The following is a 26447-nucleotide window of genomic DNA, read 5'->3' as shown; positions in this document are numbered from 1 at the left end:
TGGTTGACCCGATCAAATGCTGGAGAAAGAACTCTGTTATTTTGTATTCAAATGTAATGTAGGGCACATGTTGAAGAAAACTCACAGTCACTGACGTTGCCACCTTCAACAGGAAGTGATGACTTCCGGCTGCTGGGTGATAGTACATCGAAATACATCGCACACACGCAGCTTCCCCATATCTCACACTCAGAGCACATCAGCTCACCAGTTTGGAGTTTGGTTTTCAGATATTAGCATCATTATGTCATATCAAAGTGAGAACACCAGCACTGGAGAGAATTTACTGCAAACACCCGAGCAGGTAAGAACCACAACTCAAACATATTCATGTGTTAATTAAGTTTCTCTTTGTGTTTGATTTCGGATCTCTACTAGTTAGTAATGATGTTGTTTACATGACAATGCAGTGTTAACAAAACTGATAAAAGCTTCAAATATATCCTCTTTGGTTTTGAAAGACTCTTTGGTTTTTTGTGTCAGTATTTCTTCACAGACCTTCAGACTTTCAGCTCTTATTTCCTTTGTGAATTGTAGTTGCAACAGTGTTCAAAACTGTATCCAAATGTTGAGTCACTGTCTCGAAAGATCTATTTCAAGATCCAGTGACTATGATTCACATAGGTTTAGATGCACATTTAGATCAGAGGATGTATAATGAAACATGTTTTCCACAACAGCCAGTTTCTTTGTGTAAACTGTATATTGCTTTTTTTTGCCAACTCATTTGGAGTAGGATGCTCTTTCCAAAGTTAAACTTGCATGTGTTATACACAGTGTGTCTTTGTGGAGTTTTAGCACAGTCCTTTTTTATGCAAACAAACTAAAAATACTGCATCTGTTTGGGTATGCAGGGGATGTGGTGCAGATGAGGTGTATTTGCATATTTATTTTGAGTATGGGTGATTCCCTTTCAGGCGATTTTTCTATGTCAAATATCGAGTGGGTTGTTGCTGCCTTCAAGTCAATTTCATTATCAGCAATAGAGGAAGTTCCGCACACACTCAGACCTTATCAGAAATAAAGAAAAAACTTTGTAATGATTTTGCAAAGTTAGGATATTTTTTGCAGAGGATGATCTGCTAGTGAAGGCTGATAGTGACATGAAGCCTTTGAATTCTTGGTTGTTTCAATTGAACTTTTTCTACGCGATTTTTACTTTCTCCGTATTTAAAAAAAGTACCAATGTCATCTGTTTTCTAGGAACCTGGTTTGCCAAGACTCAGGCAGGTAAATAATATCAGCTGCTGGCTGTCACCCTGTATTCTCAAATACTATTCTTGCTGTATTATGAATAAGATTTGCCTGAATAAGCTAAACTGATGTATTTCAAAGTTTTATATCACACAAAACACAAAAAGCTGAACAGCACTCAGGACAAAGTACACCTAAGCCTGACTGCAGAGTTTTCAGCTTGCAGATATATGGATAAAACAAAGCATGGAGTAACTTGCGGCAGGTGTAACTTTCGACTGACAGTAGTTCAACAAATGAATCAACAGCATTGTTAAAATTCATCCTGCGGAGGACATAAATGTATAAAATTGCATTTTTATGTCAACCATTCCAAAAGCTAGTTGCTGATTTTTTGAGAGGGAAAGTCAAAGAATCACCAAAGTCACGAGGATACATTCCCTTGGAACAATGTTAGTCAAAATGTACAAAAATATATAAGCTAATCCAGTAGATTTGGAGGTATATTACTGTACTTTATGGCAACCTATACCAATAGCGTTTGAGACATTTTTTTTAGAAATTCATACTGTCTGGATTCTATCTGAATCTGAAGGAAAGTCGAGTACGAAAGTGATTAGGATATATCCTCCCTGGTCAATGAATGTGCAAAATGTGCCCATTTATAGTAGAAGATGTACAAATATTTTATTGTATAAGTTAAAGCTTTTAAGTACTAGTGGTGGTAGTAGAAAAACGGGTAAGTCCTATCCTTAGAGGACTATGAATGTTTGGACAAAATTGAATGGCTTTCCTGCGGATGCAGGCTGGCAAATAAAAAAGAAAAGCAATCACCTGTAATTATACAAGTGACCCACAATTACTTCAGTTAGTCAGGTCTAAGTTCACCTTTATGTTCCCAAAACATGAGGTCAGCTGACTAACTGGATCCATGGGACTCAAATTGTGAAAATAATGGTTCAGGGAGCATGAGCATCATCTTCTCACATGGATTAGCCACCACAGAGTCCAACCCTGAAGCCCAATAAAAAATCTTTGGGATGCACTAGAAAAGTCTCTAAGCACGTTCAAACTGTTCCATCACCACCAAAAGATTTTGGCCAAAAATGAATGCAACTCCAGAAGGAAATGAGAGTTGTAACATTGTATAAGCCGTAATCATTGCTAAAGTTGCTCCAAAAAGGTATTACAGTTTTTTCCTGATCTATTTTAATTTTTTACTCCTCAAACCTTATTCTATTCGTATTGTCAGAGGAAAATTTAGGGGGTCTCCAAATCCATCATGACAACATGTTGAGACAGCATATGGCAAAAACATTGAAAAGTCAGTCGATGTCAAACTGAGCACCTTGAACATTCATGCTAATTGATGTCTCCTCAATATAAAATATATCCTACACTCAATGAAAATTAGTGGGGGTCAATAGTGTTTAAAAGATAGAAAAGATTTTCACAAACCTGGAAATCTACAACATGGTTAAGAAAATGTTCTGCATTAATTTGGCATATTGTATACACATATTGTAGTAAATGGTTTCTAGCATGATGATGGAAGGACATTTTAAGTGTATGTTTTGTGATGACGGTTATTTACTATTTTTGTGTCTCTCACCAGTTTTCACCTGCCCATCCACGTAAACTTGGGTTGACGAGGAAACTGAAGAGGGTGGGCAATGCTCCATGAGCTATTTAATGCCTCACATTTAGTCTATCACTATCTAAGATTAGCCTCTGTTTTAAATAGAGTCATTACAAAGTGTTTGTTTGTTTGTTAGGATTTGAAAGAGGATGGTAATCCAGAAGAGAAAGCACGTAGACACAAGGAGCTGGAGGTATCCTCATCCAATTGTTATACGTTATATACCGTAAATGGCATTTTTAAAATGACACACTCACACTTTCTGTTCTGTTCAAAGCTGAATCCTCTATATAAGGAGCTGCTATACACCATTGCCCATAAGATGGGTAAACCGTCATCAGATGAGGTCTTCACAGACAGCCAGCTTCACCAGTATATTCAGGAGGTAAACTTCTCATCTTAGCATGCAACACCAGCTTTTGTGTTGGCGTATGACCGATTACACATATTCTCGTTTCATCTTGTTCTATCGACCAGGCTTTCACTATGACAGAATCAGAGCACAGCAGCCTGATGGAGAAAGTACAGAACACAGAGGTGAGAAAGGAAGTTAGCAAAGAATCTTAACTTTCCACCGCCTTTTCTGTGGAAGAAAATGACTCATTAGCATGTGTGAGACTACTCTCTTAGAACAAGTATCTGACTAATATCTGACCCAAACAGCCCCCAGTATACTGTCTGATGGCCACCGTGAAGGAAGCCAAGGGAATACTGGGAAAAGATGTTAGTGGTGAGTTCTTGCTTCCCGTCCGCCGTGCAACAGTTTGTCTAAGAGCAGGATTTGCAGCCAGTTTCTGTATGATTAGGGGGTAGAATCATATATAGACATTATGTACAGCGAAGTGTAATTTTTTTTACCAATTAACTTTTTTAAAAAGTGAAATCAGGTGACAAAACCTTGATCATATTGATATTTGGCTTGATTTTCCTTTGCTTTTGAAACAGTACCAGTTCTCCTTTTGAGTGTTTACTGGAGAACTTACCATAGGTTTCTGTGGGTTTCAGCTGCAGTCCCCACACTTTTCCATCTTCCAAGTGTCCTCTTATTTAAACACCTGACCATTTCTTCAATGGAATAATGCAAAATAGCAGGAAAAAAAATGCGTTTAAAATTTCATGTTTAAATCTGCAGAGATATTTTAAAAAAACTTTTTGACAAGTCACCATGTATGGAAAAAATTGGGGAAATTTTTTGTTAGAAACTGTATTCCCTCTTGCCATCGAGGAAGAAGTGGAGAGGTATTGGTACCAAGGTTATTAGATTTCTAAATTTTTTCATGATTTTTATGTCATAGGGTTTAAACACTAATAGTGAATTCAAGATGTCTGTGCGTGTACGAACTGATTGGGACCTTGCAGAGAAGCAACAGGTATATACTTACTAGTCTTCGAGTCAGCTGTGCCGACACTAATGCACACCTATGCATGGTGACGTAATCAGTCCACGATATATTGTAAATAATATGAATTCTCTTGCAAGCAGCTAATCCCCTAGTTCTTGTGCTCCTCATCGTCTTTGTCTGGTATGTTGTTTTGCACTCAGTCCTTGAAGTTGATGCAGAGGGACCCCTCATCCTCATAGACCATTGAGGATGACAAAATATTTGTCAAATGGGCCTCAAGGCCAAGCAGACTTGTGAAGCATGAATTCCCTTTAATGGGTCAGCTTCAGTGAGGCACGAGCAGGATTATAAATTCCCAGTCTAGTTTATATATTGCAGAGATAAACAGAAAAAAATGAACCCCCAGAAAACTGGGTTATAATTGCAATCCAACTGTTTTACTAAAATTGAGGTTAAAGTGCTTTGAAAGGGGTGAAAAGTGACTCCTTTGTGTTCTCAATAGGTTTTAGTGACCCATATTGCCTGCTGACGATACTAGAAGATGAAGAGGAGAATAGGACACGCCGCTCCAGAGCCAAACCGTGTAAATTTGTTGTAAAAGACGCTGTATCAAATGACAAAATATATCAAACTGGGATAAAGAAGCAGACCCTGAACCCAATGTGGAACCAAACCTTCATACTGTGAGTCGCAATTTGTGATTTTTTCCAATCAATCGAATTGAAATGAGTGTTCCTCATCGTTTTTCCTATTTCAGAGAGTTTGGAGACGTTGGTGGTGCCAGCTTCCACCTTGAGATGTGGTGAGAACACAGACAGCTCCTACCTATTCTGCATTAAATCAACTTTTCTTTTTTTTATTGCGTTCATATTATTGTCCTTTTCTGTTGCAGGGACAAAGATGAAGATGTGTCCCTCACTCAGAAACTAGAGGAGATCAAAACCAACTTTAACAGTTTAAGAAGGTATTGTGTGTCTCCGTTTGACATAAACACTTAAGAATTTGACCAAACTGTCAAATTGTTCTTCTTTTATTCATTTAGGATGATTAAGGAGGCCAAAAAGGAGAAAGGCACAGATGACTTTTTGGGACATGTTGTTTTGAAACTACAGGTCGTACATTTTCTTTGTTTATGTCTATTATTTTACTCTTTTCTGTTTGTCCAGTCTAATATTATACTGTGTTTTAATGGTGTAGAATCTCCACTGCACTGAGGACAACTGGTACAATCTGGAGCCCCAAACAGAGACGTACCCTGACCGCGGCCAGTGCCACCTCATTCTCAAGTTCATCCACAAAGCAGTAAAAGAATTCCTTCTGATACCCATTCTGTCGCATTTTATAGTTACAGTGGATTGAGAAATACACATCAATGAAATAGCTTCTGTGTTTGGATATATGCCACATGTATAGTGCTCTTTGAGAAGTCTTGAGACCTCCTCATTTCTTCATACATTTCCAGGAAAATGGGAAATAGGTGCAGCATTTTGTTTTCAAAAATGTGCAATCATAAAGCGAATACAGCAAAGAAGGCAAAAGCATGCTTGTACAATTCTAACAGGCTCAAAAGTCAAAATGTAGTATGGAGAATCTTTCTCCTCCAACACAGCCTGAACCCTCTCAGACGAGCTTTCTGTCCTTTCTTTAAGGAGTCTTCAGGAATAGTTCTCCAGGCTTCTTGAAGGACATCCCAAAGCTCTTCTTTGGATGTGGGCTGCCTTTTGTTCCGTTCTCTGCCAACATGATCCCACACTGCTTCAGTAATGTTGAGCTCCGGGCTCTGGGGAGGATTCATCCCTCCATCAGACCTGCTGCCACTGATTTTCAGCCCACTTCTTGTGTCCTTTGGCACAGCTCAGCCTTTTCTCCCTGTTTCCCTTCCCGAAGAACGGCTTCTTGACAGCCACCCTTCCATGGAGCCCGTTTCTGATGAGGCTTGGGCCGACAGCAGATGGATCAGCTGAAGGTCCAGATGCATCTCTCAGCTCCTGTGTCAGGTCTTTGCTGGATTTTTTCCTCTTTCTTAAGGACATTATTTTTAGAATCTGTTCATCGGCTGTAGGTGGCTTTTGTAGGCCTGACACTTCTTCTTTTGTCCTCCACTTGTCCAGTTTCCTCAAACTTTTAAGGACACACTGCACACTATGCTGGGATATGCCAAGTTCTTTTAATTAATAGCTTTTAATCAATAGCTCTTTCTAACCTTTTTGGTGCAAAGATACTGCTTGATGTCATTAAAACTGTTTTTGACATTTTTTATAGATGCAAATGACGTGTCTTTGCAACAGGCTGCCAGTAACAATTGAAATGAAAGATATTGAAAGATATTAAAGTTACAACTTAAAAAAAAGACTTCATAAAACATGGAAAATTATGGCTCAAGACCACTTTAAAATATTACAAGAAAGTCTGGATGCTTGAAAGCAAAGTATGAAGAAATGGGAATTGTTTCAAGATTTTTGTGCAGTACTATACTGTATGTTCAGTAAGAGATACAAACATTGGTTGTAGGACAAGGACATGGAGTGTGACACGAGTCTCTGTCCATCTGCTAACAGTTGGTAACAGTTATCAGACCGGCTGTGTTTTGTGTGACTGACAGAGAGACGGGACGCTGAGTGCCGGTCGCAGTGCTTACATCAACTACTGTGGGATTCTGCAGCAGTTTGTCCAGGCTTACATCTCCAAGCAGGAGGTGAAAGAGACGTGTCCTTTCATTCCTGTGGAAATCTCCCACTTTGTCTCCCTTTTTATTAACCCGTTCTCTTGCTGTGTCTCGCTCAGAGTACTGCTCCGTGGAAAGGGGCGTTGTGTGGCGAGGCTCAGACTCTGCTGGAACTCTACGCAACGCAGAATGACCTCTCACCTTTTCTGCAAGACTTGGCGTAAGGATCTTGTTTTCATTTTGAAGATTTATAGCTCTTTGTACCAAGTGTGCTCATATTTGGCACAACACAAGACTAGTTCTGAAACTGCTCCCATATACAGTATATATATATATACATACATAAATATATACACCATGGTGTCTGATGCCATACTTCACTTTTGTCTCTTGTGTCATCACTGTGGTGTGTGTGAGCTACGTGTTATGCGTTTTTACCGTTATCAGGAAGTGGGTGGCTTCTAGTAAGCTGTACCAGAGCTTAGAGGTGGACTCCTCGGTGCTTTTCCAGCAGCTCACCAGCATAGAGTACCACTGGCATCAGCAGGAGCTGCCCTACCAACAGGTATAAGTGCTCAACTCACTGCCAGAGATGGAAAGCATATCTCTGGAGTACAATCATGTTCCTAGCCTCTGGTTTTAGTTGTGTTTTTGGTTTCGATTCCTTGTCTTTTGTCTGTTTTACTTCCTGTTTAATTTTGAAATAGTTTCCCATAGTTTGTTCCTGTTCACTTTGCTCTCTTCACACCTGGTCCCAGTTGATTGCCATCACCTGTTGTTTATTTGTGATTGCTTCCCCCCTGGGGGGTATTCCGGAAAGAAAACTCTGAGATGAGGGAAACTCTGAGTTTTCAGTTACAGGAAGAGATGCAACTTAAACTGCGGGTCTGTTACCGCGGTAACTTCCTCTGTGAACATATTTATGAAATAAACTCTGAGTTTATCCCCGTCTCCTCCCTCCTGCTGAGCTGTTACACATGGGGTGTCCGTTTCTCTGAAATCCTGTTGATATTGAAGCGGAATTAATCCGCATTGCCTTGCGTCGGGAGAGGCTTCTTAGACCACGGATCGATATTTTGTCATTGCCAGACGAATATTTAATTGAGCGGCACCGTTTTTCGTCTCGCTCCATCACCATTCTCCGGCCATACATTTGTAATGTCACGTGCTCTGAGATCAGAGCAAATTATCTGCGCTGCTCTCCCTTTTTTTTTTGTTTATTTTTATTTTTGCAAGCGGCAACCAAATAAAGACAAATCATAAATATTTCACTTCTTCTTTATTTCCTACAAATACAAAAGTCAGTATTCGTAGGCCCATATTGTTCCATTAATCAACATATATTACCATGCACCCACCTTAAATTTATATTTATATTTCCAGATCTGCCTCCCAGATCTGTCGCTCCAAGTAAACCGTTTCCTGCTCTGTTTCTGCCATCTTTGTTTTATTAGATGGATTCTGCACAAGTCCGTCACTGGTAACAGTAAACATAAGGATGACACTAAATTCTACAATTCATGCAACATGAAGCTGGTATATTTCCTGAACATCTCACTGTGTTAATCCTGGTAATGGCCAGACGCACGCTCTTAAAAAGGATAAGAATGTGTATTCACATCACTTCAGTGTACATGTCAAACTCAAACTTCCACACAATGTAAAAAAAATGTGAATAGGAAGAGAACTATCAGTGGCTACCATATATATATATATATATATATATATATATATATATATATATATATATATATATATATATATATATATATATATATATAAAGATATCTTTATATATAGCCTACTGATATATCTCTTATAGTCGTTTTGCGGGCCTTTGTTGGCTGAGTAGAACGCACCTGTTAATCTACACGTTGGAACGGCCTCTGAATGATACGTATGTAACTTTGTTTAATATGTCAAATATGATTACAACCGAAGTGAGTTACAATCAAGTGCCTATGGGTAAAAGCACATTATACCCCACCTGTTTGAATTATGTTTTTATATTTCATTTTCAGCCAAGTGCGCTTTACGCCTGTGAGATTGCAACTAAATGAAAATGAAATTTCATTCAATACCTGAACATCACCGTTTTCACCTGTAATTCTGCAAGACAGTGTGGTTAAATGTTACGTGAATACTGCATTAAGTTCCGCTGCAGCTGTGTTGCTTTTCTGTCTAAAGATGTTCTGCTGTTCTGGAACCGGATACTCAGAGTTTCCCATCTCAGAGTTAGTCAGCTCAGAGTTCAGGGATAGACTCAGAGTTTGTTGAAGCTCCTTTCTGGAGCTGGAATACCCCACAGCTTTTCTTCATCCTTGGCCAGATACTCATGGACACAGCCTGTTATGTTATTGCTCTTTCTGAACTTTTGTTTGGATGGAAAGTCCTTCCTCTGTGTCGTTCTGTCTTCGCCCATGCAGGTTTGTGTCTGCTTTTAGATTCTCTGCTTTGACAGTGCCTTTGGTTTTATTGTTGTTCCATAAAAAATCATGAGACTCTTCACCTCCCTGTTCGCTTCCTGTTGACTCTTGTTTGGATTCTTCTCTTATCAACAACTTTAACACGTTTTCAGTTTTTGGCTGCTTTTTTACTTTTAACTAACAGCATAGTTTTTTTTTAACTCAGCTATATTTATTTGGCATCTGTTTACCATGCAACAGATTATTTTCCATTTCGAATATTTGATCTTTTCAGAACATAAGATCCAGTGTCATAGACTGCTCACTCCTTTACAAAAACTGGTCAAATTAGCTCCACCTCACATCTCCACAAATCAAAAGTATACATGTTATTTCATTAATGGTAATATATGCATTATGAATAGAGAGGAACTTTGATTTTGGAATACTGCTTTCTTAGAGTTTTGATTCCTTATCAGGATTTTAAAATCATGTTTTTGAGTGCAAATGTTCCTTGCAATTCAGTAGAATTATTGCTTTGAAGAAAAGGATCTGAGTACTTCCTCACCCGGCTGCTCACAGCATATTGCAACCTTACTGTACTGAAAACCTTTCAATCTTTGTAGTTTGTTTAAAAGATTATTTTTCTGTTGTCAGATAGTTGTATGTAGCTAATACATTTGTATAAAACTGATTGCTCTCACTATCCAGATTTCCCTGGTCCATTAATGAAAATATTCAGAAGAGTTTTCAGATGAATATTGAGAAAGGTGTTGCATTCTGTACTAGAAACAGGAACTTGGGGATTCTCTTCACGGTTTCCTGCAATATGGTTTGTGTCTGGTGGCCAAATACAGAGACGTTTTCCCACCAACTCCTATTGCTACTCCAAAACTACACACTCTGCTCAGGTACCTGTCATTACAAACCTTTGAATAACTGCTGTCAGAAATGTGGCAAGTGAGGATCGAGTTTATTAGTGACTGTACTTTTTTTCAGGATCTTGGTTCAGATCTGTAAGACCCAGGCCTTTCAGAAACTGAACCCAGCTAACTTTGAGCTTCATGATGAGGTCATCGATGCCATACAGGTCAGTTATCATTGTCATGGGATTATAACCAGCAGTATGTGTGTCATGGGTAATTTATTACTTATAGCATGACTTTTATATCAGACAGGTACAGAGGAATGGTTTACCATCAAAAAGGGTTTGCATCAGCCAATGACTAAGGTAAAGTCAAGTACATCATGAAAGCCTAAACATACTACTTGGAAATTCAGCTTACATGCTTTCTCCATTTTATTTGCTACAATAATGTCATGTTATTTCTGACACACAGGACCTGACAGAGATTGGGAGCGCCCTCTCCAGTTTGATCGTGGAGGTGCAGGAAGACATAAAACACAATAAAGATGTCTGGAATCGAGTGTATGTCAGGTACTTTAAAAAAATGTACTGTAGAAGTGGATCTCCCACATGAAGGATACGGTGACTCGTCAAACAGAAAAACATGCATACAGGTGTTGGTAATTATTGATGTTACCGGTATACTTCAGCTGATCGTGGGTTTCGGTGCATGGGAAGGCTTTGGTTAAATGAACGTTCTTATCATTTTCATTATGCAGACCGATGTGAATGAGGTTTTTAGAGTATCGAATAACGTGTTTTTTTCCTCGTTTCAACAGTGCTGTCCAAGTTGATGTGTTCACTGTTGTCTATCAGAGGTTTGACTCTCTGGTAAGTGGCAAATGAGTTAGCTCAGGTCCCAGGAATGTCTCAATCTCTGAGGAGATTTCCCTTAAAAGAATTCTGTCTCACCGTACCACATTTCCACTCATCTCTTCTCTTCCACAGCTTGCTAAGGAAGTAAAGGAAACCATATCCTTAATGGAAGGTCAAATGGAACAGCATCTAGCCAAAAGTTTGTTCCCCATCTATCTGAGCCTGCAGGCCATCCACAAAGACAAGGCTTTCTTACAGAAAAGGTCCGAATTCATCACACTCATTTCACTGTAACATACGTTGTCAGCCTTTTTTCTCTGATGAAGCAGCAGAAGCTCAAATAACATTTTACTGACCCCATCCTTAACGCACCAGATGTATTCAACTGATTAAAACGTTTATATTAAATTATACTGCATAAAATGAATATTAGTTGATGCAATATGTCTGTTTATTCAAGTTAACCCTATTGTCATCAGTACCCTGGAGTTGTAAAGGTGATCATTTTAGCAAATCCAAAAAGACAAGCGGGAAAAGTAGACCAGCACTGGACATGTCAGTGAACAAGCAAAAAAAAATCTGAGACTGATGGTGAAGAGAACCCTAAGAGGCCTAGGGAGGAGGCCATAAACTGGAATGGATGAGAGGTGGGGGTTGGGAACCTCATAGGTGATTGAGCTGGATCCTGAAGCTCAGGTCAGGAAATGGGACAAGCATAAGACTGGAAACTTGAGGAGTTGGCCACCAGTCAGGTCACCTAGGTCTTGACTGTCGCGCCGAGGACAGTGTCACTCTCGGGAACTAGAGAGATCACTTTCTCATTTAATGACAATCCTTGTGGCAACCGACTCGGACACAGTGGCAAAAATAGAAGAATTCATGTTCCACTATGAATGAAATGGTCGTTAATGAGATTTGCAAATCATTGTATTTTACTTACAGTGTTCTAACCTTTTGGTATTGGGGTTGTACACAGAGGAAGTGAAAATAAAAATATAACATAGAACACAACCATCAACAAAGTCAAAGACCATGACAAATTCACCACAATCCTAACTGAATATGTGAGTACTGGAACATTGGGTTTTACTTTCCAGGGGATTACTCGAGCTGACAAACTTCCACGAGGGCTTCAGAGAGGCTCTGCCGTACTGGCTCAACCAGGCGTTCAGCACTACCCAAGACAGGGTGGAGAGGGCTGTGCAGGTGGACCAGGTAACGCATTATCACAATGGGCCTGCTATCCACAAGTAGCATTGTGATCATATGACTGAAAGTCCTCTCCTCTCAGCTCCAGCCTCTGCAGATTGGTGCAGTGCCAATAAAACACAGTTCCTCTGCAGTGGACCTGGTCGCATGTATCCAGCCTATCTGCCAGCTGTGGGAACAGCTGTCCTGGCCTGACCCCGAGGAGGCCTTCATGCTCATGGTCAAACTCACTGAGGTACTGTAATCTGCCATTGAGAACAGTTTTAATCAGATGCCCCAGGTCAAGTTATGAGCATGGGATGGCTGCTCTTTGACTTTTCTACATGTGTGTTTTCAGGATGTGTGTAAGATTGTGGTGGGCTACTGTCACCTTCTGAAGGACAGGGTCAGGGTGCTGTCTGAGAACTCGGACCATGGCAGCGCCATTAACATGGTACATACACACTTTTTTGGAAATCCTCCTAATGCTGTATTTCACGCATGTTTGTAAAGTTTCTCCTCCCTCTGAAGTTGTGCGTGGTTGTGAACGACCTGGAGCACCTGCGGTCTGTACTGACCCGGCTTCCTACACAGCTGAACTGGGCAGGGCTTCGAGATAGGACTCAAAATGTCATAGGGGAAAGCCAGTTCCACAACACGCTGCCTTCACAGCTTCAGCAAGCTCAGAGCATCCTCAGCAGAGAGATCCGATCAGCATTGGACACTCTTGGAAAAAAGGTATCAAGAAAGACAAGGGATGATTAATTAGCTGTTGTTTTTGAATGAAAAAGAAACTCTCTATAGAAATAGATTATATATGTTAATTCTTCATATGTTTGTGTCTCCAGTTAAACAGAGACATTGAGACTCATGTCAGAAGCATGTCAACCAGGCGGAGGATTCCCTCCAAGTCCACAGAGGATGTAAGTGATCATTACTGCCAGTTTTCAAACACACACACACTGCTGTGTCAGTTTCATGTCCAGCCTCTTCTCTGTTGTTAGGCTGCAGCCCCTCTTATGCGGTACCTAGAGCAAGAGCTGCAGTACATGAATGAAAACTTGGTCCAAGAGAACTTCAACAGGTGCTGAGCAAACTTAAATTGGTTAAATTGGTAATTGATATCCAAAAATTCTAGTTTTATTTCTGATGATCCATTTATTTGGCGACTCCAGGTTAAGATGACATTGTGCCACTTTTTTTCTCTCCCATACCCAGTCTTCTGACTCCTCTGTGGAATAACTCAGTGAAAATCCTCTACCAGGTGGCAACTCAGCATTCGCAGCAGGAAGGGCTCATGGTGTTCTGCCAAAGACTGCTGTATACGCTGCAGGTTGGTCCAAAGCCATATGGTTCACTTGACCACTATGGCACAACATTGAGCACAAAGATGTCTTCTCAATCACTTTTGATTGACTTTTGGTGACATGGAAAATTCATCCAACTCCAGCTGAAAGTGACACTCTAAAAGATGACATTTTGTTATCCTGTGTGTCAGGCAAAAAAAAATAAAAAATTCTATTCATACCAGCTGTGAATGGAAGTCAAGAGTAGCCTTGCATACATAACATAAGTTTTGAATTCTCGAGATCTCAAGATCATTGTGGTGAGCTTGAAAATGAGTGGTTCCAATATTTCCTCATTCATAGCTGCTGTCATGGCAGTTGAGACAGATCTATTGCATTAAGTCAAAGCAGACGTGTCATGCTGAATCTGCTACTGTGTCTTGTCATGCCTCCACCTCTGGCACCCTCTATACTTTCATTACCCCCTACCCAAACCAGGGTCTGAATCCCATTCCTACTTATCTTTACCTCTTCTATTTCTACCCCCTACCCAAACCAGGGTTTGTATCCCCACCCCACTGTGACTGGTGTGCAGTTGATGAGAGGCTGAGGTATCTTGTGGCTGTGGAAAAAAAAAATTAATAAAAAAATGGTTGTTGTGGTGTGAGGAGCAGTGTTGGCTGGCATTAGGGGGGTGACCCTGGGACGCCAGTGGTCATTGTCTAGCCTCCTGGAGGTGTCGTGGGCCCAACTAGACGAAACACTGATGAAAGGAGGTTCCCACCTGATGACCCCAATGACATGTTGGTCAGCACTGCTCACTGATCTAGATTATAGGGATTATAGGGAATTATTCACTGAGTCTGGTCCATTTTTTTTCTTTTTCTTTAGCACAAGTTTCTTGTGTTTACCTTAAATAAATGTCATTCTGTTTGCTGCACTGAGTTTAGTAAAGTGATGTCTAAGGGGAAAAATAAGATTTTAACCAACCCCCACAATGCTTTAGTCTAGCTGCTCTTAAGGCATTCCCACTATTTGTTAGTTTTGCCTTGTAAAGTTAATTTTCCAATCACCACAAAGTATATTACCTGTTATCTCAACAAAACAATATTTATTTCAAGATAATAACACAAATAACCTATTATTACTGCATATTGAGCTTTAAACATTTGCCTTATGTTCAAGTGTGCTTGCACAATTAGTATTGGATACTGGCCCTTGGCTATTTTGAAGTATCGTGATACTTGCTGAAATGAATCTGTAGTGAGGAGAAAGTTGGCTTAGCTTTCTGTAAAGACTGGAGGCCAGTGGAAATAGCTACCCTGGCCCCACTAAGGGGTAATTACATCCACTGATCAGCAACTGTAAAGCCGACTAACGTATTTTATTTTATCGTTTGCATAAGAAAATTAAAAATTTACAGTAAGGGCCACAGCTTCATGCTAAATTTTGTGTTGTGTGAATTTCAGTGCCTTGAACAGTGCTTTAATGCAGAGGGAAATGGGCTTCCTCTGGATACACTCCACTCTGATGAATACAAGGTGAGTGATTGTAATCATTTCAATCATCATTTAGTTATAATTTCATGATGACTATTAAGGAGAAGGAGATCCGTCATAAGGAGATTAGAAAGAACATAGAAAAGTAATTGATTTATGCCTATTTGTCCAGATTCTGAAGGCACATCTCACTCACAACTCCCTGAGCAACCAACAGCTTGTGGAGAAGTTCCTTGACAGAAAAATGTGGGAGCAGGTGAGTTTAAAAGAAAACACTTCTCAGACTTCTGAAAACTCCTGCTTTGCCTTTACTTTTTGGTTTATTCTGTTTCTATTTGCACAACAGAAAGTGTACAGTGGAGAAAAATATGGTGCAGTCACCCTCCTCACATCCTACAGAAGATCTGACCAAAGACTGCGGGTTGAGGTTCTAAATGCGGTCAACCTCTTACCAATGGACTCTAATGGTAAGACCTGGCAGAACTTTCACAATTAGTTTTAATGATAGAGATACACAACAATAATAAAAAAAAAAGTCCTATGGGAACTTCTCCTGTGTCACTTATTGTTTTGATGTTTTTCAGGTTTCAGTGACCCGTTTGTGAACCTGTGTCTGGAGCCGAAACACATCTTTCCTGAGGTGGAGCCTCGCTGCACTCAGATCAAAAGCTGTGATCTCAATCCTCTCTTTGATGAGTCCTTTGATTTGTACGTTGTTGCCCTTCTGATTGACAACATTCTCAGTTTCCACCCCAATGTATTGCTTTGTGGTACTAACAAAGACAACACTTTTCCCTGTTGTGGTTCCACGATGGTAGCCTGGGCGAAAGCCGACTGTTGACTCTGTCAAACAGTCTGGGAAAACCCAAGAGGAATCCGTTTCCATGGAGGGCGGGACCTTACCCAGCAACTTAAATTCATTGGAGTAACGGAGTTCCCTTAACCAATCATAATGTTTAGAAATGACGTTGGTTATGCGCCGAGGTTCATGCTTACTCTCGCGAGGCTCTAGCTCGCGAATCACGCTTCCCACATCCGCTTTCATTATACCGGTACCATTTGATAAATCAAACTTTTCCCAAAGCCAGTTGGAAGGAGAGCTTCGACATCCTTGCCACTAACAATATTGAAGAGGCATTCCTGTTGCTCTCGTTTTAATTGTGTAATGCTCTCCAGAGTTGAGACAACTTCATGGATAGCTTCTAGCGTTCTTCCGTCGCCATGTGTATTTCCGCTGCGGTTGAACTACAATTATATGGACTACAATGGACTCCGCGCGTGAGTTCTGCGTCACCACTCGCAACTGTTTGCTGATTGGCAAAACACTGAGCGAACCGAGGTAGGGGGATTTGGCCAGACTATGTGCAGAGCCAAAATCTTTGGGCGGAAGTACGTAGGATGGCGTCGCCAGGCTACCACGATGGTGGAAAGAGCTACTAAACCTTACCAGGATAGGGACGACCCTATCCACCTTCGAGAATGTTTTGAAGAGTTAAAGCTCCTCTTTTGACACTTCTTACCCTCCAACATGTCTAAATCTTACCTAGTTTGCACGTCTTCACCCATTCTACTACTTTGTCAGCAAATTAGATTTAGTCCGTAGTGATTTCAACAGTAATTGAAGACTTAACATTATACCACATTTGTAAGTCCCTTTGGATAAGTGTCTGCTCAGTGATTAAATGCTCTCAAGAATGTTATTGACCACTTTTATCTGCTTCCTACATTACAGCCTGGTTTCCCTGGATCAGTGCCAGGCTTCAGGGGCTTGCCTGGTGATCACGGTTCTGGACCACGACACCTTGAGATCAGATGACTTTGAGGGAGAGGCCTTCCTGGCCCTAAAGGCCATTCCAGGAGTTTCTGGACCAAAAGAAGGAGGGGAACTCAGCTCACTACCGGACGCCATCCCTGCTCAAATACGTCTGCCTCTGATCCACCCTAAACCCAATGGTATGATAGTTAGTGGGTTTTGACCTGTGAAGTCAAGAGAATGAATCAGGACATGGCATAATACCTTAATATAGGTAAAAAAATTATCCACAGGGCCACCATAAACCAATCTTTCTCACCAGTGTCACAGATTTGTATATAGTATTCCTGTGCTTACATGCTATTCGAGCCTGAGGTTTGTGGCAATGAAACTCAAAATTATTCTTACCCATGCCAGATTTTTATTTAAAGTTCATTTTCAGCTGACAATAAAGTGCCAACTCATTGTTGGAAAACCCATCATTTACCATCACAGCAGTCAAACTGTTCTTATAATTGCTAACAATGGTCTGATCTCAAGATTAGGTGGGATGGCGTCCTTGCGAGCAGTCTGGTTGATAAAGGACTAAACTGTCTTTGGCCTAAAGATACTTTTCTGATTTACTTGAAATTACAAAGACCCCTTAGGTCACCTTGGATAGGTTCACTCAGACAAAAATCACACATTTTAAAGTCTGACTACCACAACTAGATAAAGCGGGGAGGTCGAGTTGAATTGCTCCTGCATCCATACACTCAACTAGACTCAAAGTGGCCGGGCTGCTCTGCCCATGCTACACAATTCCTGCTCCCTGTCTTGATATAAAGAAATAAAACTGTACGAATGTATGATGTGTGCAGAGCTGTAAAGTCAATTTCACAGCTCTACATGGTCCCAATTTGTTGTCAGCTGACCATTGGCCAAGTCAAGCGATAACTGCAAGTCCTCTCCAGTTCATAATCTGTGGAGAGGCCTTCAACAAGTTCTTTTAAGTCTCCCAATCTCAGAGAGATCATCATATGAATGGGTTGGGTCCTAAATCCAAACAGGGATACGCAAGCTTAAAATAACCATTTGACTGCTGTGATTGTATATGAACCCCATGTCCTTAATTACTGTGAACGGGTGTGAATAAGTTTGGGCATGCCATGTTAATAAAAATGTAAAAGAATGGAGGATGAATATTTCAAACGTGTCTTGAACCGGTCTCAAACTTTCTTAGAGATAATGAAGGTCTTAACGGGTTCAGCCAATGACTTTTCTTGTTGCCTTAAAGATGCACCGACGATTCATTTTCAAATTTTAAGTAAATGCTTGGGCATTACTTGGGAAGTAGTTTAACTGCCAAAACCAAGTCACAAGAACCATTGCGCTATTGTCTAACATTAAATTTCCTTACCAACTCTTGTAAACTTATTTGTATATGTACAGTTAATACCAACTCAGTAGTTGGGCTATTTTGGCTAAGAATTCCACAGAAATGTAAATCATGCACTTTTTTTTTTTTTTTCCCCAGAGGACGGCATCCTGAGGTTGCTGGAGTCCAGGAGGGGAGAGCGGGAAGTGCAGGCTTTTGTGAAGAAGCGACGACAGAGAGAGAAACAGTCCCGGGAGGGTATCCAACCGTAACAAAGATGCAGAGACACGTTCTTCCTCCAAAAATATACAATTTGTTTTAATGATCAGTACCAAAAACAAAGAAAAAAAAAATGCACTCAGAGGGAAACACTGGTGTTGCATGAGTTGTGTGTGGACAGTATGCTGCGCATGAGTTTACCAAAAGACCATCACAGTGAGCATCACTTTCACACCTGAATTTAAACAGTTACATATCTGTATGCTTCCTGATACTTTGTCTAATCAGTGCAAGAAATAAGTATAACATCACTTAACTATGTGTATACATATATAATATATATGATATATATATTATATACATTTGAGTCACTGAAATGTCAAAGATTACAACAAATGTAAAACTGTTGGCAGAGAAATCTGTCGCATGTTGATTTTAAAAATAGCAATGGGCCCTTTTTTTTCTCACAAGAAAGCACGTCTGATTTAACATGAGGTGTTGAAGTAAAAATCCTAAAATAATGGAAATCTTCACAAGTCAACTAAGTGTTTTTGCCTTAATTGTGTTTTCCTCCAGTTTTATACAGAGAAACATTAGAGAAAACCTGAGTGTTTTAAGTTCTAACAAATGTTACATTTTTTTACTTCAATAATTAACTGTTTAAATTTGCTTTGCTAAAACTATGAAGAAAAAAAAGTCAAAATGAAACGGCTAATTCAAAATAATGTGGAAAAGTGCTACCAGCACAGTCATGTGATGGACTCTTTTTGGCTGAAGCGATACAGGATCATCATCTGGATGAGACTGAATATGCCCTTTAAGTGTTTTCAGAGTGACCTGTAGATTCTTTTGTTCATTTAAAAGATGGCTCAACACTCTGAAAAATAAAAATGTAAAAACTGAAGATCTATCATCCATTCATTAGCTTTTGCAGAAATTAACGACAATCATTCCCGATTGTGATACTTTGATCTGAAAAACAAATCGTTTTCTGACTGTTCAACGTCCAAATGAAAGAGAAATGTACTGGAACTTCGAGAATTAAAAATTCAAGGTGGACCTGTTTAATTCTCAGCAAATCGCTAAACTATCCAGAGGGATAGAGGACGCTCCATAGAAAATATTGTCTGTAGAGTGAGAGTGAGAACAGCAGGTCTTTTAAGTTATTTCCAAAACTTCAGATCAGGGCTAAAGATCAGTGCAGCTGGTCAATAGCAATAAGTACTAAAACACATGGTGTTTCAGGCTAACACTGGCACCATTATTAATTACAAATTCCACATTAAAAGATTTTACTTGGTGAATAACTCACTAAGCTGCTCATCTATCTGTTTATGTCATCTTTTAAAAGAACACAACCAAATCAGTGCTTGTGTGTTACCATTATACGATTTGCTTTTGAACTGGCGGTGAGGATCCAGATGCTGGTATCTGTGGAATCAGGGCTGACTGGTCTGGAATCTGTACTGGTCCCAAACAGTTTTTTTTAGGTCAAGAGAGCTGGTGCTCCAGGGTCTGTTCGGGGCAGAGCGGGCACTCTGTGGAGGTGGAGCAGCTCTCGCACTGTAGTCCGTGGCCACAGGGCAGCGACACTGAGCCCTGCTCGCCACATGTAACACAGCACTGTCTCTGCTTCCTATACACCACCTGTGTGAACACAAGACAGAGGTTTTAATCTCTTAAACTGGACTATTGTGGATGATTTAGAGAGGAACATTTCCAACATTTCACCAGTATACAATAATGTCTTATCTCAAATTCAAAAATGATTCAAGAGACGAGTCACGTTCACCCGTGTATGAAACTTAATATACTGGACTGGTGTCTAATACCAGTTGAGATCCATGAAGTATTTGTGTAGCAGTTTCCACATTGGCTTAACATTTCCATGAAACTGCAACATACCAAAAACTCAAACTCAAAACTATTAAAGAAGGCTGGTAGGCTGATGGAACCGACACATTTTTTACTGGCAAGACTATATCTTGTTCAATTAAAGGTAATCTAGGAGTTATGAGCCACCAGGATTAGAAAAGAAACCATTAAGGGGCAGCAATAACAGCTTGATTATGTTATTCTGTACATCTTTGAGGTGAGCCAGTCACTAACTAAAGGAGAAAGGTATAAAGCTGCCTTCAGTCACTTTGATGCCTTCTGGTGCAAACCAGATGCCTATCTCATGACTGACCTTTGGTGGCGACCTTATAAGAGCCTTTTGGCGTGTTTCCACTATGCAGTCCGGTACGGGTCGGGTCGGAACGGTTCGCTTATTTCAGTGTTTCCATTACCACGAAAGCGTGCCGACCTGTACCGTTACCACTTTTGTAACCCTTCTGCTTGGGGTACCTAGCACACAGGACCGGTTCCAGGCTCTGCTCTCCGGTGTTGGTGAGGAGGCTGTGCAGCGGGAGCTCGATGGCGCTGTGCCAAACCAAAAAGTTTTCCAGCTGATTGCCGCAAAAATGGCAGAGAGTGGTTTCAACCGGACCGCGAGCCAGTGTGGCTGAAGATGCTTGGAGGTGGTTCCAAATTATGGATGCTATTTGCTGTTATTTGTTATTTACATTTCGGCACGCACTCCGCCCACCCCTGATGGTCCCCTTTGTACAGTGGGAACGCAAGCTGACCCCAAAGCGACCCGACCCGTACCGGACTGCATAGTGGAAACAAGGCTTTTCTGTGTCAGTTTAAGTGGGGAAGGAATGGAATTTTTATAAGGATACAAATGAAACCTCAAAACGCTTTAACATTCAACACAAGTCGACTAAAACCCTGCTGTGACTGTTAATGTATTCTGAAGAAGACTCTTAAATGGAATGTAAATCATGTGAGGTGGAGAATTGTGTACCTGTTCCACAGCATGTAAGCAGCTGCAGAGCTGAGCCTTTAAACTAAGGACCGACTCCAGGGGCAGTCGGTGTAGTAGCTGGAGTTGATGCAGTGCAAGGTGGGGATTGTCTCCGCTCCGTAAGCTCTCCACCGCCTCCTGCAGGAGAGAAACCTGTCTCTGTGCCTCCTCCTCCGCCTGCCTGGCTCGCTCTGCTTCCATGGCTAACCGTGATGCGTTAGCACGGGACTCCTCTGCATCTGCTTTGAGCGCAGCCCATGACTGGAAAAGGAAGCAGGCAGGACACATATCCACTTAATAAAAATTAAATGAATCTCCTCAGTGTTTGTAGAATGGGTTTAACTTCAGGCCACTGGACTAAAGAAACACAGCCATGTCTCAGACATGGCACACATGCTCCACTACATACCTACCTGAGCTGAGTGTCTCCAGCTGTGACCCCACTGCTTCAGTGCCCTGTGAGCATCCTCCAGCTCCTGTTTGAGCCTGGAAGTCTCTGCACAGGGACCGGAGGGCAGCAGGGCAGGGGGTGTACCAGGGGAACCCTGGGCTGACGGGAAGTGCTCCCAGATATTTGTGCTCATTCCATTCAGTCCTACAAAGAGCACAGTACATATGAGTAAAAGCTATCATTTCTCTAAACATCCCGAATTGAATCTAAATCCACACACCTAAAGAGCTATGAGATGGTCCCAGGAGGGTGCTTTCTGATTGGCCAGGCTGTGACAGGTGAGTAGAGAAGAAAGGTGAAGTGTGTGGCCTGACTGGGGGTGACGGTGATGGGGAGCTGAAAGGAGCCGAGCTGCTAAAAGATCCCGGAATATTGACTGGGGCAGAACTCTGCAGCTGGCTGCCTCCTATGAAAGCAGACAGAAGCTACTTATTATCTGCACGTGCATGTGCACATGCATCTGCATACAGCACACATATTCACTGTGGACTGTCGTTTCATGTTTGCATGCTTTGAATTACCGAGCATAACTCCAACACTGGGCAGAGTGGAGCTGCTCTCCAAGCTTCTCTCCAACGCTGACACACCAAAATCATTCAAGTCAAGATCATCCAGGGCTGATTCTATCACACAATGACACCACATTTTCTCAGAGCTCCAGTTCATTACAACTTTTCTGGTGATTAAAGCTTGAAATGTGGATTCTAGGATTTTTCTTCAACTTCTTACATACCAACAACTGACTCCACGGTCTCACTGGTGGGGTAGAAGGGCAGGGCGTTGGCGTTCATGCCTGAGGAGATGTTGGATCCTGGCGGTCCGAGAGTGGCGGGGCTGGGCGGTGTGGCGGCCAGACTGGAGGGGATGCTGGAGGACAGACTCAGAGGGCTGCCGACTGGCAGGAACACCAACAAGTCCTTGAGAGGAAATGATGTGGCTTTATTTTATATGTGTGTCCATGCACCAAATAAGCATTACTGAGAAGTGAAAGCAGTAAACCAGGTGAGGGTGTGTAGAGTCTTACAAACAAAAGATAAAAAAGAGCTGAGACATAAAGAGTTTGAGGGTGGGAGCGATTGTACCTGCTTGCTTTGTGTTGATGAAATCTCTCTACTGCGCTGCTCGAGAGCGAAACTCCTGTGTTTGGCCTGAATTCACCACAAAAACACCCGTTTAGTAACTGCGATATCATTCGAAATGTGCTTCTATCGAATTGTATCAATGTCCCGTATCTGTTTTTCTCACCTGATCTTCCCGCTCGAATCCAGGTGCCCTGCCATACCCTCCCTCTCCTGCCCAAGGAGACAGAGGCTCTGCTCCCCCACCGACATCCTCACACAGAGACAAAATGTTACCCAGCAGTCCCTGCTCTGCTATACGGGACACTGCAGAAAGGGAGAAAGGGTCTGACAGAGAGCAAGACCCAGGCCCCATGTTGTGAGCGCCGGGACTCGGAGAAGCCTCCTGGCCAAGAAGAGGGTCTGGAGGTCGTGGGGGTGGAGGGGAGCTGGGGTCGGGGAACGATGGTTCCTCTGGAACAAAGGGCTCTGGGGGAAGTTTAAAAAAAAAAAAAATCAAAGAATCAGTGGATGGCTGTTGAGAAGTGAACAGAGATGTTTTGTGGGAACTCACTTTCAACATGAGCGAAGGCACAGAAGGGTCCTCGGGGACAGCTGCCGCACTGCTGCATGTCATTACACTTGGTGGATTTATAAATCTGGAACAAAAGAAACACGTTGACGTTCATCTGCAGTGATTTTCGGTCCCATTTCGATGACATCGATACAGTGACGAACAAACCTCTGGGTGGAACTGCTGTTCCGTTCTTGTGTGGCAGTACTGACACCCTTCTGCTCCCTCACATTTACTGGGATCTCCCCATTCTTCGCTCTGTTTCACCGCTGGACACGGCAACGCTCTGAGGCGCCGAAGACAAACAAAGATGTTTCAAACACAACAGGAATCCCCAGAAAACAGCACAGTGATGCGTAAATCTCTTCCTGAGCATTTCAGAAATGCAGCACCTGTACTTGTGCTTGTGTGGGCTGCGCCTCCGGTCTTTGCTGTTGTGGTAATATGGGCAAGCGTAACCTTGGCGGCACAGACGAGGGGGTTTCTTACAGAGCTCTGTCTTGTAGTGGGACAGCACATAGTTGTTATCTGAAGAAAGAGGAGGCCATGAAATAGGAAAAATGAAAATACCGTGCTACCTTTTGTTGGCCAAATTGTGGGGAAGTTTTCGGTCTGGATGTGTCTTGAAGCGCTGGCGCACAGATTTACCTTGCCAGCGCGGTTCATCACTCAGGATCTTCTCGATCAGGGCCGTGCTTGCCGCCTGTCCTGACTGCCCGTCTACTCCACCCCCCTCTGGGGCCCCCGAGCTGCCTTGAGACTCTATCACCTGCATTTCTCTGTGTGTGGAAAAAAAAAAAAGGGGGGACAAAAGAAAAGACTATCATAAAAACGGGGTAGGCAGATGTGTAACATTTAACACGATAGGCAAAAATGGTCCAGCTGCATGTTTAAGTTAAGCTTAACTTTGTGCACCTAATATCATAAACGGGGCTGCGCAGGTCATGTGATCCATGAGCAAAGGCACAGTGGGAGCCATTCTTGCTGCAGTGGCCTTTTGCATCTGTTTCATGGATACACGATCCAGTCTTGTAGTAGCGGAGGTGGTATCTCCGCTCTGTGTCACCTGCCGTTCGATGTAGAAATGGACATCTGCAACAGACAGAAATCATACTCAGGACAAGGTTTTTAAAGCAAAAAAATATGGTTCACATTATAAAATCAGGCTGCAGCTGGGAAGTTTATCCACTGGGAATCATCCTGTGTTTATAGAATGTGAGCAAATATGAAAAATACCTCCCAGAAAAGGCAGGTTTCCCAAAGAAAGGTTTTTAAATTGTTTGCTTTGTTTGACTGGGAGACTAAAACCAAACTCAGTTCACTTAACATCAGCAAGAAACTAACAAAGACAACATCGAAGAGGCTTGAATGTTTGGCATTTTAGCAGGAAATGCAAGAAAAGTTAAAACAGGTATGGTTCACACCTTTCAAGCCACACAGTAGCTCATTAGCATAGTAAAAAGACAACACAGCAGCGCCCTTCAGTCTTTTATGTGCACCGTCTTTGTGTATAAATTGTGTATAAGTGAGCTATCTGCTCAGCACAGAGTGGTTGAACAGATGCTAATGTTCAACCACTGATGCTGATGCTAATGTGATGATTATGCATGAGGAGCAGCTCTCCCAATGTAGCACATCCTGAACCACTACCTCATGGTCTTTCAACTTCATGAAAAAAAGCCCTTTGTCTTGCTTTGACCAACACATTCCTGTGATCTGTGACAGCAGTCCCAGATTAAAATGTGAAAGACTTGAAAAAGAACAAGGATGACGAGAAAGATCGTTAAAGCGGCTGCTAGAAACCAAAACAGTTTAAGAAACTGCAATTAAATTTCACGCAAAATATTAAGAGTAAATATGCTTAATCTCCATAAAGTCTTATATTGTGCCCAGTTTTGCAATTCAGAACCAAAGTAGCTTGTCTTTAAAGGGAAATTAATACGTTTCTCTTTTGATCAATGTATATCGAGGGGATCCCATGTAAACACAATGTTAAAAAGTCTTGTGAACATCACTGAAGGGTTAGTTCCACTCACTCGTCTCCATCGGGGCAGGTGCCTGTCCCCTCATCGTATTTGGTACAGTAAACATCTGGACTGTAGTTGAAGGTTCCGTCCCGTCTACGGATGGGCCTGCGGCGCCGCTGGTTCAGGAAATGCCAGTGGAAGCAGGAAAAAGGCCTGTGTTGTGTACATTTATGTTGTACGAACAGGGGACACTGCTCAGTTCTGAACTCCTTGAGATATCTGAAAGAGAGGGAGGCAACTATAAAGATTGGAATACATGTCTATTCAGTCCAATCGCTTCTTTTCAAACAAAATACAGCATTTGTTTTCAAAAGGGGATTCGTTTTTTTTGCGGGGTGGGGGGTCCTCCCTTTTGTCTAACCCATAACTTGGTTTCAGTATCTGCTGTCAAACCATTGTCTTAGGTTTTACTATATCTTGTAACTACACAAGCAAGGATTGTTTTCAAAAATGACACACATTAACAGCCTCGATAAACAAAACGATGCTAATTTACACAGTTTACAAGAAATTGTTAGTTAGTGGGCAACGTTAGGCCTCCTCTACAAGACCTGTTTAAATGAAAAAGCTCATGACGCTGAACACCGTTGGTTAGTTTATTATAAACATTGCAAACAAGTTTGTTGCGCAAACATTTAGTCTAATAAAATGGAACTGTTGTTTTTTGTGAGTGCAACTTACACGTGAGGTTGTGTACACTCAGCTAGCTAATTCAGCTATACAACTGTAGCTACGTACGTGTAATGTTGAGGTTTCTCGGGCTGTACGTTCAACACGGTTGCGGGAGAGGTCGAGCCCCCTGCGGGCGAAGACGAAGAGGACGAGGAGGGTCCCCCGGTAGTCGTTGCTGCCGAAGATGACGGGGGCTGTGGATGTGTTTTAGACATTTTACCAGTTTAAAGCCGAACAACAAATAGCTTGTTTTTAGCTTGTTGGCTAGCTATTCTTGTTAGCTTCCAAATCCGCATTCTCCAACGATGTGAGCTTGCGCAAGACAAGAGGAAGTAGTACAAAAGGGACAATCAGATACAACACGGAACTATGGGACATGAAGTTCAGTCAGAGCAACACAAATATTTGTGTAAAACATACGTAATTTACTGGATTAGATAATTCACTAAATTAGCGCCACATATATCGTGTCTACATGATACATGATAAACACAGAAACATTAGCAATGATTATGATCTACATTTACGTTTTTTTTAACTCACTAA

The 26447-nt window shown here is 41.6% G+C and overlaps 2 protein-coding genes across 4 annotated transcripts; one reads left to right on the top strand and one right to left on the bottom strand.

Moving 5' to 3' along the window:
• Positions 1–171: 171 nt before the first annotated feature.
• On the top strand, positions 172–19175 carry unc13d (unc-13 homolog D (C. elegans)). Of its 2 annotated transcripts, XM_075456824.1 has the most exons (34): positions 172–304; positions 1204–1230; positions 2810–2860; positions 2970–3026; positions 3111–3218; positions 3311–3370; positions 3497–3563; positions 4679–4859; positions 4934–4978; positions 5069–5140; positions 5219–5288; positions 5374–5478; positions 6779–6871; positions 6961–7061; positions 7289–7406; positions 10036–10157; positions 10246–10336; positions 10421–10477; positions 10587–10684; positions 10933–10984; positions 11102–11232; positions 12067–12184; positions 12261–12413; positions 12516–12611; positions 12689–12895; positions 13006–13080; positions 13162–13241; positions 13376–13490; positions 14913–14984; positions 15115–15198; positions 15289–15409; positions 15527–15650; positions 16675–16895; positions 18212–19175. In XM_075456824.1, the coding sequence occupies exons 1-34, from the start codon at positions 245–247 to the stop codon at positions 18322–18324; spliced, it is 3345 nt and encodes a 1114-aa protein (XP_075312939.1). In that variant the 5' UTR covers positions 172–244; the 3' UTR covers positions 18325–19175. The 2 variants fall into 2 exon arrangements, with proteins under 2 accessions (XP_075312939.1, XP_075312940.1); XM_075456825.1 differs by lacking the exon at positions 1204–1230.
• Positions 18349–26336, bottom strand: unk (unk zinc finger). 2 transcript variants are annotated; one of them, XM_075456826.1, is made up of 15 exons: positions 25968–26334; positions 25239–25448; positions 24118–24294; positions 23851–23981; positions 23595–23730; positions 23371–23488; positions 23203–23287; positions 22816–23117; positions 22653–22718; positions 22304–22487; positions 22092–22193; positions 21791–21976; positions 21533–21714; positions 21120–21380; positions 18349–19918 (listed from the first exon to the last, which is right to left on the bottom strand). In XM_075456826.1, the coding sequence occupies exons 1-15, from the start codon at positions 26114–26116 to the stop codon at positions 19763–19765; spliced, it is 2445 nt and encodes an 814-aa protein (XP_075312941.1). In that variant the 5' UTR covers positions 26117–26334; the 3' UTR covers positions 18349–19762. The 2 variants fall into 2 exon arrangements, with proteins under 2 accessions (XP_075312941.1, XP_075312942.1); XM_075456827.1 differs by lacking the exon at positions 18349–19918 and having other exon boundaries at positions 21252–21380; positions 21529–21714; positions 25968–26336.
• Between the last annotated feature and the right edge of the window lie 111 nt (positions 26337–26447).

This window comes from Odontesthes bonariensis, chromosome 23 (genome assembly GCF_027942865.1).
Source record: "Odontesthes bonariensis isolate fOdoBon6 chromosome 23, fOdoBon6.hap1, whole genome shotgun sequence".
Lineage (NCBI taxonomy): Eukaryota > Metazoa > Chordata > Actinopteri > Atheriniformes > Atherinopsidae > Odontesthes > Odontesthes bonariensis.
Note: the sequence above shows the minus strand (reverse complement) of the source record. Positions and strands in the feature narration are given on the sequence as shown.

Excerpts from the sequence above, each read along its gene's own strand:
- unc13d (XM_075456824.1), top strand. The coding sequence starts at position 245 with ATGTCATATCAAAGTGAGAACACCAGCACTGGAGAGAATTTACTGCAA. Across the intron at positions 3,564-4,678 it reads ACTGGGAAAAGATGTTAGTG|GTTTTAGTGACCCATATTGC; the intron begins GTGAGTTCTTGC and ends TGTTCTCAATAG. Across the intron at positions 15,199-15,288 it reads ACAGAAAAATGTGGGAGCAG|AAAGTGTACAGTGGAGAAAA; the intron begins GTGAGTTTAAAA and ends TTTGCACAACAG.
- unk (XM_075456826.1), bottom strand. The coding sequence starts at position 26,116 with ATGTCTAAAACACATCCACAGCCCCCGTCATCTTCGGCAGCAACGACT. Across the intron at positions 25,449-25,967 it reads GAGAAACCTCAACATTACAC|ATATCTCAAGGAGTTCAGAA; the intron begins GTACGTAGCTAC and ends CCTCTCTTTCAG. Across the intron at positions 23,489-23,594 it reads CCACACAAGCACAAGTACAG|AGCGTTGCCGTGTCCAGCGG; the intron begins GTGCTGCATTTC and ends TCGGCGCCTCAG.